At 30.8% G+C, this 13,644-nt stretch overlaps 2 protein-coding genes across 2 annotated transcripts in view; one reads left to right on the top strand and one right to left on the bottom strand.

The window, feature by feature from the left end:
• The window catches only part of mdy (diacylglycerol O-acyltransferase), an 80,008-nt gene that overhangs the window by 60,723 nt on the left and 5,641 nt on the right, over positions 1 to 13,644 (bottom strand). The gene's annotated exons all lie outside the window — the stretch shown is intronic.
• LOC140437895 (uncharacterized) lies at positions 6,739 to 8,452 on the top strand. The gene is made up of 4 exons (XM_072527687.1): positions 6,739 to 6,881; positions 6,937 to 7,035; positions 7,924 to 8,026; positions 8,428 to 8,452. The coding sequence occupies exons 1-4, from the start codon at positions 6,749 to 6,751 to the stop codon at positions 8,450 to 8,452; spliced, it is 360 nt and encodes a 119-aa protein (XP_072383788.1). The 5' UTR covers positions 6,739 to 6,748.

Below are 13,644 nucleotides of genomic sequence, written 5' to 3'. Positions count from 1 at the left end.
CAGCAAATTGCTCAGGAATTATATATTTCGAGAAAAGTTCTCTTGCGAGGTCAGGTCTAAAAAAACTTTGTTCTGATCCTCTATCTATTAAAAATGTAGCATTAATTTCTGGAATTATTATCTTAGGTAATTTATCATATTGTTTAATAGCATTAAAATTTATGTGGCTGTACTTGTTGAGGCTTGGACTGGAAAATTTTCATCATTATATATTCTTCTTTCGTTTTCATTGCACCTTCTTAAATTATTATTATTATATGTTCTATCATTATCATTATATCTTTCTTCTCTTACATTATTACTCGTTATTTTATGATTAAATAAATGATTTGGAGAACGTCTATCATTTCTAAAATTACTTCGTAAACTAAAGTTATTGGAACTTGTATCCATTGGCTCAGGTCGCATTGAATTTCTGCTTTGATTTTGGGTAGGAATAGATGGCTGATATCTAGGTATATTTGGAAATTGTCTTTGAAATTGGTTACCATTATTATTATTAAAACCATTGTTCGAAAAACTTGGACGATTTTGAAAATTATTATTTGGATTTCTGAAAAAATTATTATTTCTGAATTGATTAGAACTTTGGGAAGAATGTCGATTTGGAAAATTATTATAATTCGAAAAATTCTGATTTCGAGAAAAATTATTTCTATTTAGAAATAAAGAGTGTTGTGAATTATTATTTAAATTTCTATTGGAATTATTATAGGATCGAGAATTACTAAAATTTGAGGGTCTTGTATTATTATTTCGATTTTTGTAAGTAATAAAATTTTCTTCTTCTTTAGCGAAAGCCATTGCTTGTTCTATTGAATCAGGATTCTTTAATCTGACTACTAACTGCATGTGATAATTAAGGCCATTTATAAAAGTTTTAAGACAAAGATCTTCATATTGTTGAATTTTTAATATTTTTACATTTAACTGGTCATTAGACATATTTATTTTTGAACAAAGAATGCTTCTAGCATCCTGGATTCTTAAACCAAAATTTTGTGCATTTTCGTTTCTTTCTGGTTTCATTGAAATTATATCTTGTATTAAACAATCAATTGATCTCTGATCAGAAAATGTTACTATAAGAGAATCTTTAATTTTTGATCAAGAATCAAGTTCTGTTCTTGATGCAATAAGGTCTGCTGCTCTGTCAGTTAACTTACTTAAAACAGTATCAAAAAGACAAACATTTATAGGATTATTTGCATCTCGATTGCTATGATTATTCAAAAAATTTTCACATGATTTAATAAATCTATTTAATTGTTTCGGATTGCCATCAAAAGTAGGAATGTTATCTGCTTGATATTTAATTAATTGAAAATTAGGTTGAGCCATCTCGTTAAATGTTAAATTTACTAAATTATCTAAAATATCCTCCACAGTGAATCAAAAAATATATAATATATAGGTAAAAATATGGATTTTGGTAAAATAGGAAACACTTACATGAATATTTTCATTTTCTATAGACTTGAGACTATTTTTGTTCTTCCGTCTGCACCAATAGGATTCTGGACGATGCTGGTTCCTTCTCCCTGGTCTTGGCTTCTCCAATGGGTTGTGGACAATGTTTGTTCCTAGCCCTGGACGTTTGGCTGTTACCGTACCCGAAATGTGGATTTTTTCCGTTAATCTTTAAAAAGAAAAATTGCACACGAAATTCGGCAAGATTAACACGAACACTGTACAATTTCGAAAAATCCGAATGACTGCGCCAGTTACGAATGGCGTTTACTTAAAAATACTATAAAACTTTATAAAATACTACTGACTGCGACAGTTACGAAAGTCAAAGCCGAAAACGGTTTTTTAAAAAATTAATTTTCGTAACAAAATGTATTTATTGAGAACGTACAGGTATGGTAACAACTACAAAACAAAAAGCTCTTAATCTAATTAAACACTGGTATATATAGTCTTTCTATATGTCGTCACATATTGGATAATCCAGGGACGTAACTCCAGTTCTTGTCACAACATTAAGAAAACTAAATTATACTACACGTGGCTTGTATTATTAATATTTCTTGTAACAGATAACATTTCTTGTAACATTTTTATAAATAAAGATTTTATTCTATATTTTATTCTTTAATTCTTTTAACCACTTTGGCATTTTAATGTAATGGAAAATAAATATAGTCCCAACATAACAAGAAAACCCAAAAAGTATACGAAAAATAATTATTATCGTATAGGATAAGGATTTTTCTTGTTATTTTAGGATTATATCGATTTTCCTTTACTTTAAAATGAGTTCACAATCCTAGGTAATATTACTAAACTTTTGAATTTAGCGCCATATATATATATATATATATATATACATATATATATATATATATATATATATATATATATATATATATATATATATATATATATATATATAGTTACGCGCCCGATCACTAGGTGATGCGCCAATCATTGTTTATTCCTTAACACGGAAGTTTCAATGCTAGGTGGTAGTGTGCTATGGTTAACTTTACGTCTTGAATACTGACTTTCAGCTGCAACGCGATAAACTAAGGTTCTTGGATTCTGATTAAGAATGTCAAAAAATATTCCTTGGCAACCATATTTGACAGATTTGAACAAATTCCAAAAATGCAAAACAAGAATAAAAACATCTGTATCTACACTGTAAATAGTTATTTGAGAACCCCACGCAAAATTATATATTGCTTCTAACAGATTGCTTTTGAGCTGAGGTAATGTAAAAAAAAAGTATGTAATTGCAAAAAAATCAGACGATTGACTCGATTGTGTACCTTTATGTGGATGTCATTTAGACCGATGCGAATATAAATATTATGTGGTTATAGGCATGATACTACGACTAAGAAGATAAGATATTGCGCATAAGTCGTGACGTAATTGGAGAGTTGCACGTTCGTAATGTCAGTTTTGTGTATGTATCAATAAATAATCTTTAATAAATAGTTTGGAGATATCCTTTTGTGTACGATTATTGTAATTATTAAACCTTTATTTAATATTATTATTTTGCTAATTGAATAATTTCATCACAGAATGCATACAAATCCCATTTAACTTTAACAAGAATTCAAATTCTACTCTCCAATGATGACATGCGCGAACACGACCGATTTTGTGCTACGGGAGGATCCTATCTTGTTAGTCATAGTATCATGGTTATAGGTGAAGGTGATTGATTAATGAATATTTTGTATCAATATGCTTGTATAATTAACAATAAATAAACGTCATGCATTAAAAGTAACTCAATGCTTATTCATTAAATTCGCTTTAAAATGTTTTTAAAGTGTTTAAACATTTTCCACTTATTTATTAAGCAGTAATATTAAATAAAGATTTTTGAAAATTTTTTAGTCAGTAAATAATTTAAAAATAATAAAAAGATATAGAAAAAGAAACAATTTAATAGATAAGTTAAAGCGCCATCTAGAAATTTATCAGGTATATAGGTATACTCGGCGTTAGTGTGAGAGAAACACAACATGTAGTGGTAGTAGCGGTACACATCGAGCGCACAATGTTAACAAGTAAAAACAAAGTGTTTTGCAATAAAATAATTTTGAAAAACACATCAGAATCTTGTACACACATATTTAAACTTTAAGTACTTCCTAACTTCAAAAATCATGATTTTTTACTGAGTTTCGGAGCATTGAAATGGCCGATTTCGCGTTTTTTAAAATTCAAACGTTTATTTTATAACTCGACAACGATCAACTTTAAGAAATGTTACTACAGCCCTTTTTTGTTCAGAATTATTCAAAAAGCTTTATTCCGGGCACAGACCATACATATACTCTAGACCTTTCACGTAAATGGTCAAGGTCAAGACAGCGAATTAATTGCCTTTCCAATATAGAGATGTCGCCTTCAGTCAACTGTCTTGTCATATTTAACAATTGACATTGACAATTAAATTGTAGGCTATTTTTTTATTTATTTAAATGTAAATAGTTGTTTACACCATGCGTTCGATCATCCCGTGTTGTGTTTCCACATGTAAAAAAAACAATAGTTTGCTTCATAGGTTCCCAAATCCTAAAAAGCATCTTAATAGATTTCAGTTTTGGTTGCAGAAAATTAATAATTATGAACTTTATTTAATGAAATCTGAAAAAGTTTATTCCAATAGAGGAGTGTGTCATCAACATTTCGAGAATATATATTTTTCGGAAGGTTGCAAAAGATTATTAGTGGAGCGCCTGGGGGTTTTCACCTCGGATTAGAGTTACAGTGAATGAATTAATATGATCGATGTGGGATATTGTTTTTAAAACTATAAATTGCAATGTTTACCCAAAAATTTTTAGCGCACTCTATTTTTTTATTGTTTAAACAAATTATTATAAAAAATTTATGTTTGACATTATATTTTCACTTTAAACAGTATTTTTTTTATTTATATGTTAAATCTTACCTGAGTAGACATATAGGAAAATTTTTCAAAGATACCTGTATAAAAATAGCAGTAGGGATCTCGAACAGGTAGGAAAACCTGGAGGGGAGAGCGGAGCGGCAGCTGCTATGTACAATGGAATTTCTCGGCCAGTTTATAGTTTAATTATATTTATCTTGGTCGTACAGCTGATATAATTGCATGAGCTATCGATTTACATTTCTTCTCATATCTCGGAATTGTTTCTGCATTATTTTTCTTATCTTTTAATATCATTTCAGATAGTAACAAATTTAAAGACGTTGGAATTGATTCATCAACATCTTGAAGCATTTTGTCACTTGGCGTATAATTTTCATTATCGTACACTTAGGCTCTTATATCTCTCCGGATAATTTCGCTCGCCGCTTTCAGAATATGAAATTCTTCTTCTTCTTCTTTACTATTATATTTTTGATTGTACCAATTTTCTGTTAATACATCATGGTTAATTTTTTTAAAGCATATAATGGTATTGGACCCAAATTTAGTTGAAATGATAATATCATCGTAAAATCGATCTATTAGTCGTTTTTTCATCCGGGATATGCTCTGTAGTGATGACGTTTTTCAACTCTTGCATGGTAAATTGGCAATCATCATTCTCTTCTATGTACTTGTATTTTTGCTCCATTGCTGCATCTACCATCGAAATTTTTGGATTAATTTTCTTTTCAACATTACTGAGGTGAATTGAATTTGTCAGCAAATTATAACAATCCGAATGATATTTTGCTGCAAGTGTCTGTAAGTCGGTTATACCAGAAATCCTTTTATGGATATCTCGATAATAATCAGTTTTCTGGACGGCTATAAAATTCGTGAAGGATTCATTTAAAGTTGGAGTGTTGATGTATGAAATCTGCCTGCGCCGAGCTTTATTTAATTTTGCTTCTTTTGTTTTTTTGCTACTTCATGCTACTACATGCTACTTCGAAGTTTTTTTTTTCGGAGGCGTTAATGAGAGATTTTTACGGGCCTTATTTTTAGACACTCCAATATACTTTTTATTAATATATTTTTGTCGACAACTTGAATGAGCATAAACAAATTCAGTTTGTAGGTGAGGTAACAATCCATCTTGCCGTTCGGTTGAAGCAGCTTTTAAACAGGTAACTCCTCTACCAATTTTTATAATTTCACCTAAATTTGAATATGTTTTGGAAGATGAACCCAGGTGTATACATATTATGCAGCTATTTTGATCAGCCATGCTGCTAGCCGTTGGTTTATCCATTGTTCGAAATCTAAAAAAAATTAATATCTAATTAATTGCATTTGATTCATTATTATCATATATTTCTTTTTTTATTGAAACTGATCTTTACTTTTCGATTTATTTATTATTTAATTAATTCAATAATGAACTGTAGTTATCAATCTAATCACTTACCAAATTAAGCAATACGAAATAATTTGTAATAGTTCAATATAAAAACGTCGTCTTTAATACACCTTCCAGTACAAAAATATACAAGAATTTTTCACTAAAAAACCAAATTTTCACTGTTATAAAAGCACAATATTCACAGAACACGTGTTACTTGCAACTAAACTAGCTGAGACATTCCATTGTACATAGCAGCTGTTGCTTCGCTCTCCCCTCCACGTTTTTCTATCTGTTCGACATCTCTACTGCTATTTTTATACACAGGTATCTTTGAAAAATATTCCTATATGTCTACTCAGGTAAGATTTAACACATAAATAAAAAAAAATGTTTAAAGTGAAAATATATGGTCAAACATTAATTTTTTATAATAATTTGTTTTAACAATAAAAAAAATAGGGTGCACAAAAAATTTTTGGGAAACATTGCAATTTATAGTTGTAAAAACAATATCCCACATCGATCATATTAATTCATTCACTGTAACTCTAATCCGAGGTTTTACTGTTTTGAATGCTCCAGGAACTCCACTATATATACAAATGCAATTCCGGCTTTAAAGTTATCAGGTAAGTTATTTATCTAAATAATCCTACAAGTTATTCTTTCAAAATTTTCATTTAACTAAAGGTTAAACATGTATTACAAAAACAGTGCTGTCACATGATATTAATGTTTAGCCTTTTGAACAAATTGGAAAATGGAAATATTGGAAGTTTTTAGTAAAATTATGATTTTTGTTTGTATTGGTATTTCAGCCCTGATTGCAACACTACCTACTACCAAAATTTTCAAATATATATATATATAGATTACAGTAACTTTCATATTTTCAGGTAATGGAATAAATCTTATTTCCAATCATATGATTAATCCTGGAGAAACTGAAAAAAAGGACAAGATTGAGTTAGGTGAGTATGACTCTTCAAAGTATTTTAGTTCCATCCATTAGACTAAAAAACATTTCTCTTATAGTTATCTCCCAAGATCATTGTTATGCTCGATCAACGAGATGTATGGAGCAAGAAAACTACAGAGACTATGCAGAAAGTATGTTTCATGTACCATTATTTCCTTTTATAGAACTAAAAAAAGTTATTTTTAGATGTGGGAGTGTTAAATGACCATAACTATGCATCATGCAGCAAAGAATACAATTCTAAAGTAACTGTTGACACTACCCTTCCTTTTAATGAAACTACAGGTGAGTAGTATACAGTAGAGTGCATATAAGTATATAAGTATATTGTTGTGGCTTATTCTTAACATTCTTTCTAAAAATTCAGAATGCCACAAACAAAAATCTATAGAAAAACACAACCTTAGTAAACACAATACACAATGTACACTAAACACAATAGTCAACCTATTGCAACAGAAATATGAACGCAAAGGAGAGTTTAAGGCACAGGGCATACAGACAACTTTTAGTCAAACAAGTATTTAGTTGTGTATTATAAGTCTATAGCAATACATTGAAGTGTGCATACTGTCAACTCGCTAGTTGCTCGACTAAAAAATTAAAAGACCTCCTTGATCACCTTTTGACTGAATAGTAGAACAACTATCAATAAACTCAATTTCCACGGTATTAGATGGCCCAATGCATACACTCAACTCAACAGTTGTTTGACGATTATTCGGTTGAGAGTAGCAACTGGCTAAATCATTATGGACTTCTTATATACAGTTTTTTTAGTTCTTTTTTTATATTTTCTAATTCTTTTACCATTTTGTTTGTATTGTTTCACATGTGTGGGTATAAAGGTTAATTAACTTTTTCTATATTTTTATTCCGTGAATACTATATTTGCATTAGGAAAGAATCAATTATATATCTATTGATTTGCTCTCACTTAATACAATTTTGGGTATCAACAGATGCCAAACACCCAACATCAAAAGTTCAAATGGAACTCTTGGTTCAAATGAACTTTTTCTGAACAAAATTAACCCAGGAAACAGACCTCGAGAAAGTTGTACAAATGTTTAATGTTATAAATGTACAACTAAGTATAAATCATTACAATTTTTAATTATCAAATTAAACTGTATCTTTACTATATTATTAAATGGTATATTTTATTTTCAGAACAAGGTCCTAAGAACATTTTAAGACAATGTGGAATTAGAAGAAATGATCTAACGCCTAAAAAAAAGAAACTTTATACTGAAATGAGGCGATTATACAAAAAGTATAATCATACCAATATTTCGAATCTACGACAAAAGGACGCGGAAAACAGGACGCGAGACCAAAGGACGCGGACAAAAGGACGCGCGAAAAAAAGACGCGCGAAAAAAGGACGCGCGAAAAAAGGACGCGTGGAAAAAAGGACGCATATTATTTATGAATTACTATAAATAGTTTATTTTAATTGACATTAGCCATTACCCCCTTTTTATCCCCATATGTTATTACAGAAAATGATTCTACCTAACCTAAAATCGGTTACGGTAAGAGTAAAAAGTGAAAAATAATTATATAAAAAAAAAACTTGCCCTCACATTTTATCGAGGCTTAGGACTAAAATATCTTAAGTAAAATAATAAATACTAATATAATGTTGATTCAAGATTTCTGGTATTGAAACAGGTTAGATTCCATATTATCAGAATAATGTATGGGATTAGAAAAACCCAAGTACCAGCCAGCTTCTGCTGCCAGTCCTAAGCCTGGATAAAGTGTGAAGGCAAGTTTTTTTCATATAAATATTTTTCACTTTTTACTTTTACCGTAACCGATTTTAGGTTAGGTAGAATCATTTTCTGTAATTATATATAGGGGATAAACGGGGGTAATTGCTATTGTCAATTAAAATAAACTATTTATAGTATTTCATTAATAATATGCGTCCTTTTTTCCACGCGTCCTTTTTTCGTGCGTCCTTTTTTCCGCGTCCTTTTTTTATGCGTCCTTTTTTCCGCGTCCTTTTGTTGGTATACCCAATATTTCAAAGTTATGTTTTAAAAAGCGATTAGCAGAATCAGAAAAATTCCAGAAAACATTTTTTCTACAAGAAAATATTGACAAACTGAACCATATGTCATCATTATTATTCAAATGTCAATTTAGAGAAGCAGATAAATCTAAAAAGCAACGTCGTTTTACTATGGATGAGAAAATAATGGCTTTAACCCTGTACAAACAAAGTGCTAGATCTTACCGCTTCCTATGTAAAATATTTATTTTACCTACTACTTTAAAAGTACTTTAAAAGCTACTTTAAATAGATTATTGGTTAAAATTCATTTTGAACCTGGCTTAAATAACAACATTTTCCAGTCGTTGGAAAAAAAAGTTCATAAACTTGATGACACTGAAAAATTTGTGTCAGTAATTTTTGATGAAATGAGTCTAATGCCAGGATTGAATTATAATGAAAGGCAGGGTTTTATTGAGGGTTTTGAGGATTTTGGAGATGGTAGAAGTACCTACATATGTGATCATGTTCTCTTTTTTATGATTAGAGGTATTAAATCAAATATAAAAGCTCCAATAAGCTACTGTTTTTCTAGTAGAGGAGGAGCAAAATCCACCCAACTAAAAAATGCCTTAACCAGTGTGTTGCAAAATGTTATAGCTATAGGTTTGAAGCCCATAACAATAATATGTGACCAAGTTGGTGTAAATGTAAGTGTGTTAAATTCTTTAATGAAAGACACAAAAAAGAAATACTTGGAACAAGGAAGAAGTGACAAGTATGAATATGGTTTTTTTGAAGTAGGAAATTTCAAAATTTATCCAATACTAAATCCACCTCATTTGTTAAAAGGAGTAAGGAATAATCTTCTAAAAAAAAATTTACAATACATGTTTCAAAACACAAAAAAAGTTGCAAAGTGGCAACATATTAAATCATTATATGAAAATGATTGTGCTTCTGAAAATAATGAAGGCTTAAGGGCACTGCCGCACATCACAGATTTACACATTGAGGAATCAAAAATGAAGAAAATGAAAGTCAAATTAGCTGCTCAAGTTTTTAGTCAACGATTTTCATCAACACTTATGTTAGCTAGTAGACTTGGTAAGTAAATTTGACAAAAACTGCTGTTGCAGTATCAGTTTATTCTATTGTTTTGTTTCAGACAACAACAAGGTTATTGGGGAAGGTGCAGCAGATACTGCCAGACTTCTACTCTTCTTTGATAGATTGTTCGATTCAGTGAATGGTGGAAGAAAATCTGCAGAGCGAGGAAAAATTCTGAGATGTGGAATAAGTGATACATCTGATCATATTAGATTTTGGACAAATGAGGCTTTGCCCATGTTGCAGTCAATGGCATTTGAAAAAAAAAAAAGAGTACATGACTAAGCTCGTCCCCCGAGCCTCAAAAATTGGATATTTACAATTAAAAATTTAATTTCTATTTGGAATACCTTGAAAACATCTGGATTCAAATACTTGTTACCCAGACGTTTGAACCAGGATCCCATCGAAAACATATTTGGACAAGCTAGAGCTTTTGGGGCACTCTATACAAATCCCTCACCATCAAGTTTTGCTGGTATTTTTAAAACAATGATGGTGAATTCAAGCTTTAAAATTCATAAAGCATCATTTAATTGTGAAGATGACGGAAGCACAAATTGGTTTACTTCCACTAAAACATTTTTTTATAATAACAGGGAAAATGTTATTCCTAATGATTATGTTATGCAAGACATACCAACTATTCCCACAAATATTATCAATTTACGTGAGAAGTTGAGCAAGTTGGTAACAAATTATGTAGCAGGATTCATTTTGAAAAAAATTACAAGTCTGTGTAAAAAATGTGAAGTTTGTAAAACTTCTTTATTTACAGGAAAAAATAATCCAGATAATGAATTAATACGAGTCAGAGAATACAATAATGGATGGGGTTACAGGTTATGTTATCCAACGGAGGGATTTGTCAATTTTTTTCACATGTTGTTACAGACAATAATTTTTTTCTTAAATACATCTCCTTCATCTAAAACCCTAGTAACTGATATAAAACAACACGTTATTAGACAAAATTAGGATATTTTTTCTTGTAAGGAGCACAAACATAATACAATAGATTCAATTATTACAATAACTACACGAACATTATTGCATAATTGGTGCAAATGTATTAATAATAAAATTCAGGGTAAAGATAGCAGACCTTATTCTGGTAATAATCCTGTTAAAAAAGAAGCTTGCCAAATATATTTGAAGAGGAAAAAGAAAAAATTCTTAAAAAAACCAAAAGATTCTGTTTAACGGTTTCTGCAGAGCTTCAAGTAATCAGTGGTGTACTTCAGGGTTTAATTGGTTTTTGGTTTCCTCTCCTACTTCTTCCAGGAACCCGCAGATCAGCAATTCTTCGTATTAGATGATTAACGTCTTGACATTGAATATGACCAAACCATCTTAACCTATACTCTCTCATCTTGTCAGCAATTGTTGCTACCCCTAGACTTCCCCTAATAGACTCATCCCTAATTTTATCCTTTTTTGTCACTCCACCCATCCATCTAAGCATTCTCATTCCAAATACTCTGTTTTTGTCCTACTAAGTTTTAAACCTTTTTCCTCAAGAGCTTGTCTCCTCTGTTACAGTTTTTGTTCTAAGTAGCTTTCACTATTCCCTATTAACACTACATCATCAGCATACATTAAGCACCATGGAATGTTACCCTGTAGTTTCACTGTTATTTGGTCCAGAAGTAACGAGAATAAATAAGGACTAAGCACCGAGCCTTGGTGTAATCCTATTTTGACATGAAATTTATCAGTCTCTCCCATACCTGTCCCTAACACTAGTTGTTACTCCCTCATACATAAAATGTCTTTCACAATATTTACATATTCATTGGGAATTCCTTTCTTATTGGGGCCCACCACAGAATCTCTCAAGGAACTCTACCATATGCTTTCTCAATAATTCTATTAAGTAGACCTGTTAACCAGCTTGTCCCTGTCTCTCCTAATGCTTTCCACACTTCCAACTTCCATATGTTCCAACTGCTGGTCACCATTCCTGTTACTGTCTCTGTTAACTTAACTGGTTGTCTATCAAATTCTTCATTTATTAACCTATCAACTTTTCATTATAACATGACAGACTTAAAAATTAATAGTAGAATCACTTTATTTGTCGATGATATAAGTGTTATCTGGAGTAGTTTAGATTTGCTAATTCTACAATTTTCCATAAGTAGGGATCTCGTTAATATTAAGGTTTTGTTTTAACACTGATAAAACTGTAACTATGTCGTTTAGAGTAATTTTATAACCTCTAATGCTTAACAATAGTCTAATAAATATCGCAAGTTCAATTAAGTTTTAGGTACTTTTTATTGACGATACCCTAGATTTTACTTTAAGAAATATAAAATATTTATTAATCCTGCTCTATTAATTTTAGAATTCATTTACTTAATTCACAAACACATTAATACTTTAATAGAAGGTGCTATTTCCAACAAGAAATGTAAATTCTGAAGTTTATTTGGCATGATCAGCTTCGGACTTAACAAAAAACTCCACCAATCACAATGCCAGAAAATTGTGCAATAATCTATCTGTATACATAACGGTTTATATATCTATAACGATTTATATTACATTGGGAAATGCAACAATGCTCTTTTGTAAGAATGAACTATTCAGTAGCGCAATTTTTGAACAAACTTTAGACTTTTAGTATTTTTTATGTATATAGTACTTTAAGATAATTTTAAGTTATTGTATAATTACTGAATAAAACATTGAATTGTCTTTCTGTTGTTTTAATTTCCTACATTTTAAATTTGCAATATTAACCAGTATAGGTTATCTGTACCTTTTATTCAAAAATCCCGCAAAATTTCTAGTTTGAAATTCCCGCGTAACTATATTTTGTCAATTTAGTTGCCTTTCCAATTAAGAGATGGCGTTCATTCGATCCGAAAGATCAACATGGTCTTATGTATGGTTTGTGGTCCCGGGCGAAAAAGTTAATTTTTGAAATATGTTTGAAAAAATAATTTAAACAAAATCTTAACCAAGCTGGCCCGTGGTTTCTTGCGGATTTGGTATTAGGGACTAATTTTTGATAAGCTTGTACACTTTTTCGTTTCAACGTTTTTGGCCGATATCTCGATTTTCCCGTGTGTGACTTTTGCGCTAGGAGATGATGGGGTAGTTTTTGGGAATTTGTCAATGTACCAACCAACAGCAATTAATTAGCAATAAAATATGCCGCCAAGATGGACCTTGTAGCCCTTTTTCTTGCCGAGATATAGCTATGGCTGTGCTAGCTTTACCATAAAGTTACCATAGTCATTATTTCTCCGAAACGGCTACAGCAATGTTTTTCTTTCCGTAATAAATTAGCAATAAATTATAGTGTTGGTCTGAATTCGGCCTTATAAAATGGATATGCTAATTTTACCGACATGAATACACGTCGTTCTCTATAATCATTATCCTGCAATACCTAGGTCTTTTGAATTTTTTATGCGTGCAGTCTTAAGTCGCGACGTAAAATGCGATTAACGTTGTGGTATGTGAAAGTCCGAGTTCATGTAAGCGACGTGAAATCGGCTGCCTCAGATTCTTCTACTCTTGTGGTCTACTCTTCAACTCTCATGGACAGCTGCGATATTTTCAGCAAATCTTGCGTTTTGCAACAGAGCTGTTCTAAAATAGGCAACAGCAACTAGAAGAAATGGACGAAACAGAAAGATAAATAATTACAGATAGGGAGCAGGCAAATGGATGCAAAAAACGGAAAAACCACAGGGACAGACGAGATACCAACAGAATTAATTAAATACCAAGATGAAACTCTACAGACTTAATTAAAGGTACTG

The sequence above is a fragment of the Diabrotica undecimpunctata genome, chromosome 3 (assembly GCF_040954645.1).
Source record: "Diabrotica undecimpunctata isolate CICGRU chromosome 3, icDiaUnde3, whole genome shotgun sequence".
Lineage (NCBI taxonomy): Eukaryota > Metazoa > Arthropoda > Insecta > Coleoptera > Chrysomelidae > Diabrotica > Diabrotica undecimpunctata.
This window is presented reverse-complemented; position numbering and strand designations above follow the sequence as displayed.

Bases quoted from the DNA above. Each gene is read 5' to 3' on its own strand.
- LOC140437895 (XM_072527687.1), top strand. From the start codon at position 6,749: ATGACTCTTCAAAGTATTTTAGTTCCATCCATTAGACTAAAAAACATT. The intron at 6,882-6,936 runs GTATGTTTCATG...AGTTATTTTTAG, and splicing joins CTACAGAGACTATGCAGAAA to ATGTGGGAGTGTTAAATGAC. The intron at 8,027-8,427 runs GTATAATCATAC...GTATTGAAACAG, and splicing joins ATGAGGCGATTATACAAAAA to GTTAGATTCCATATTATCAG.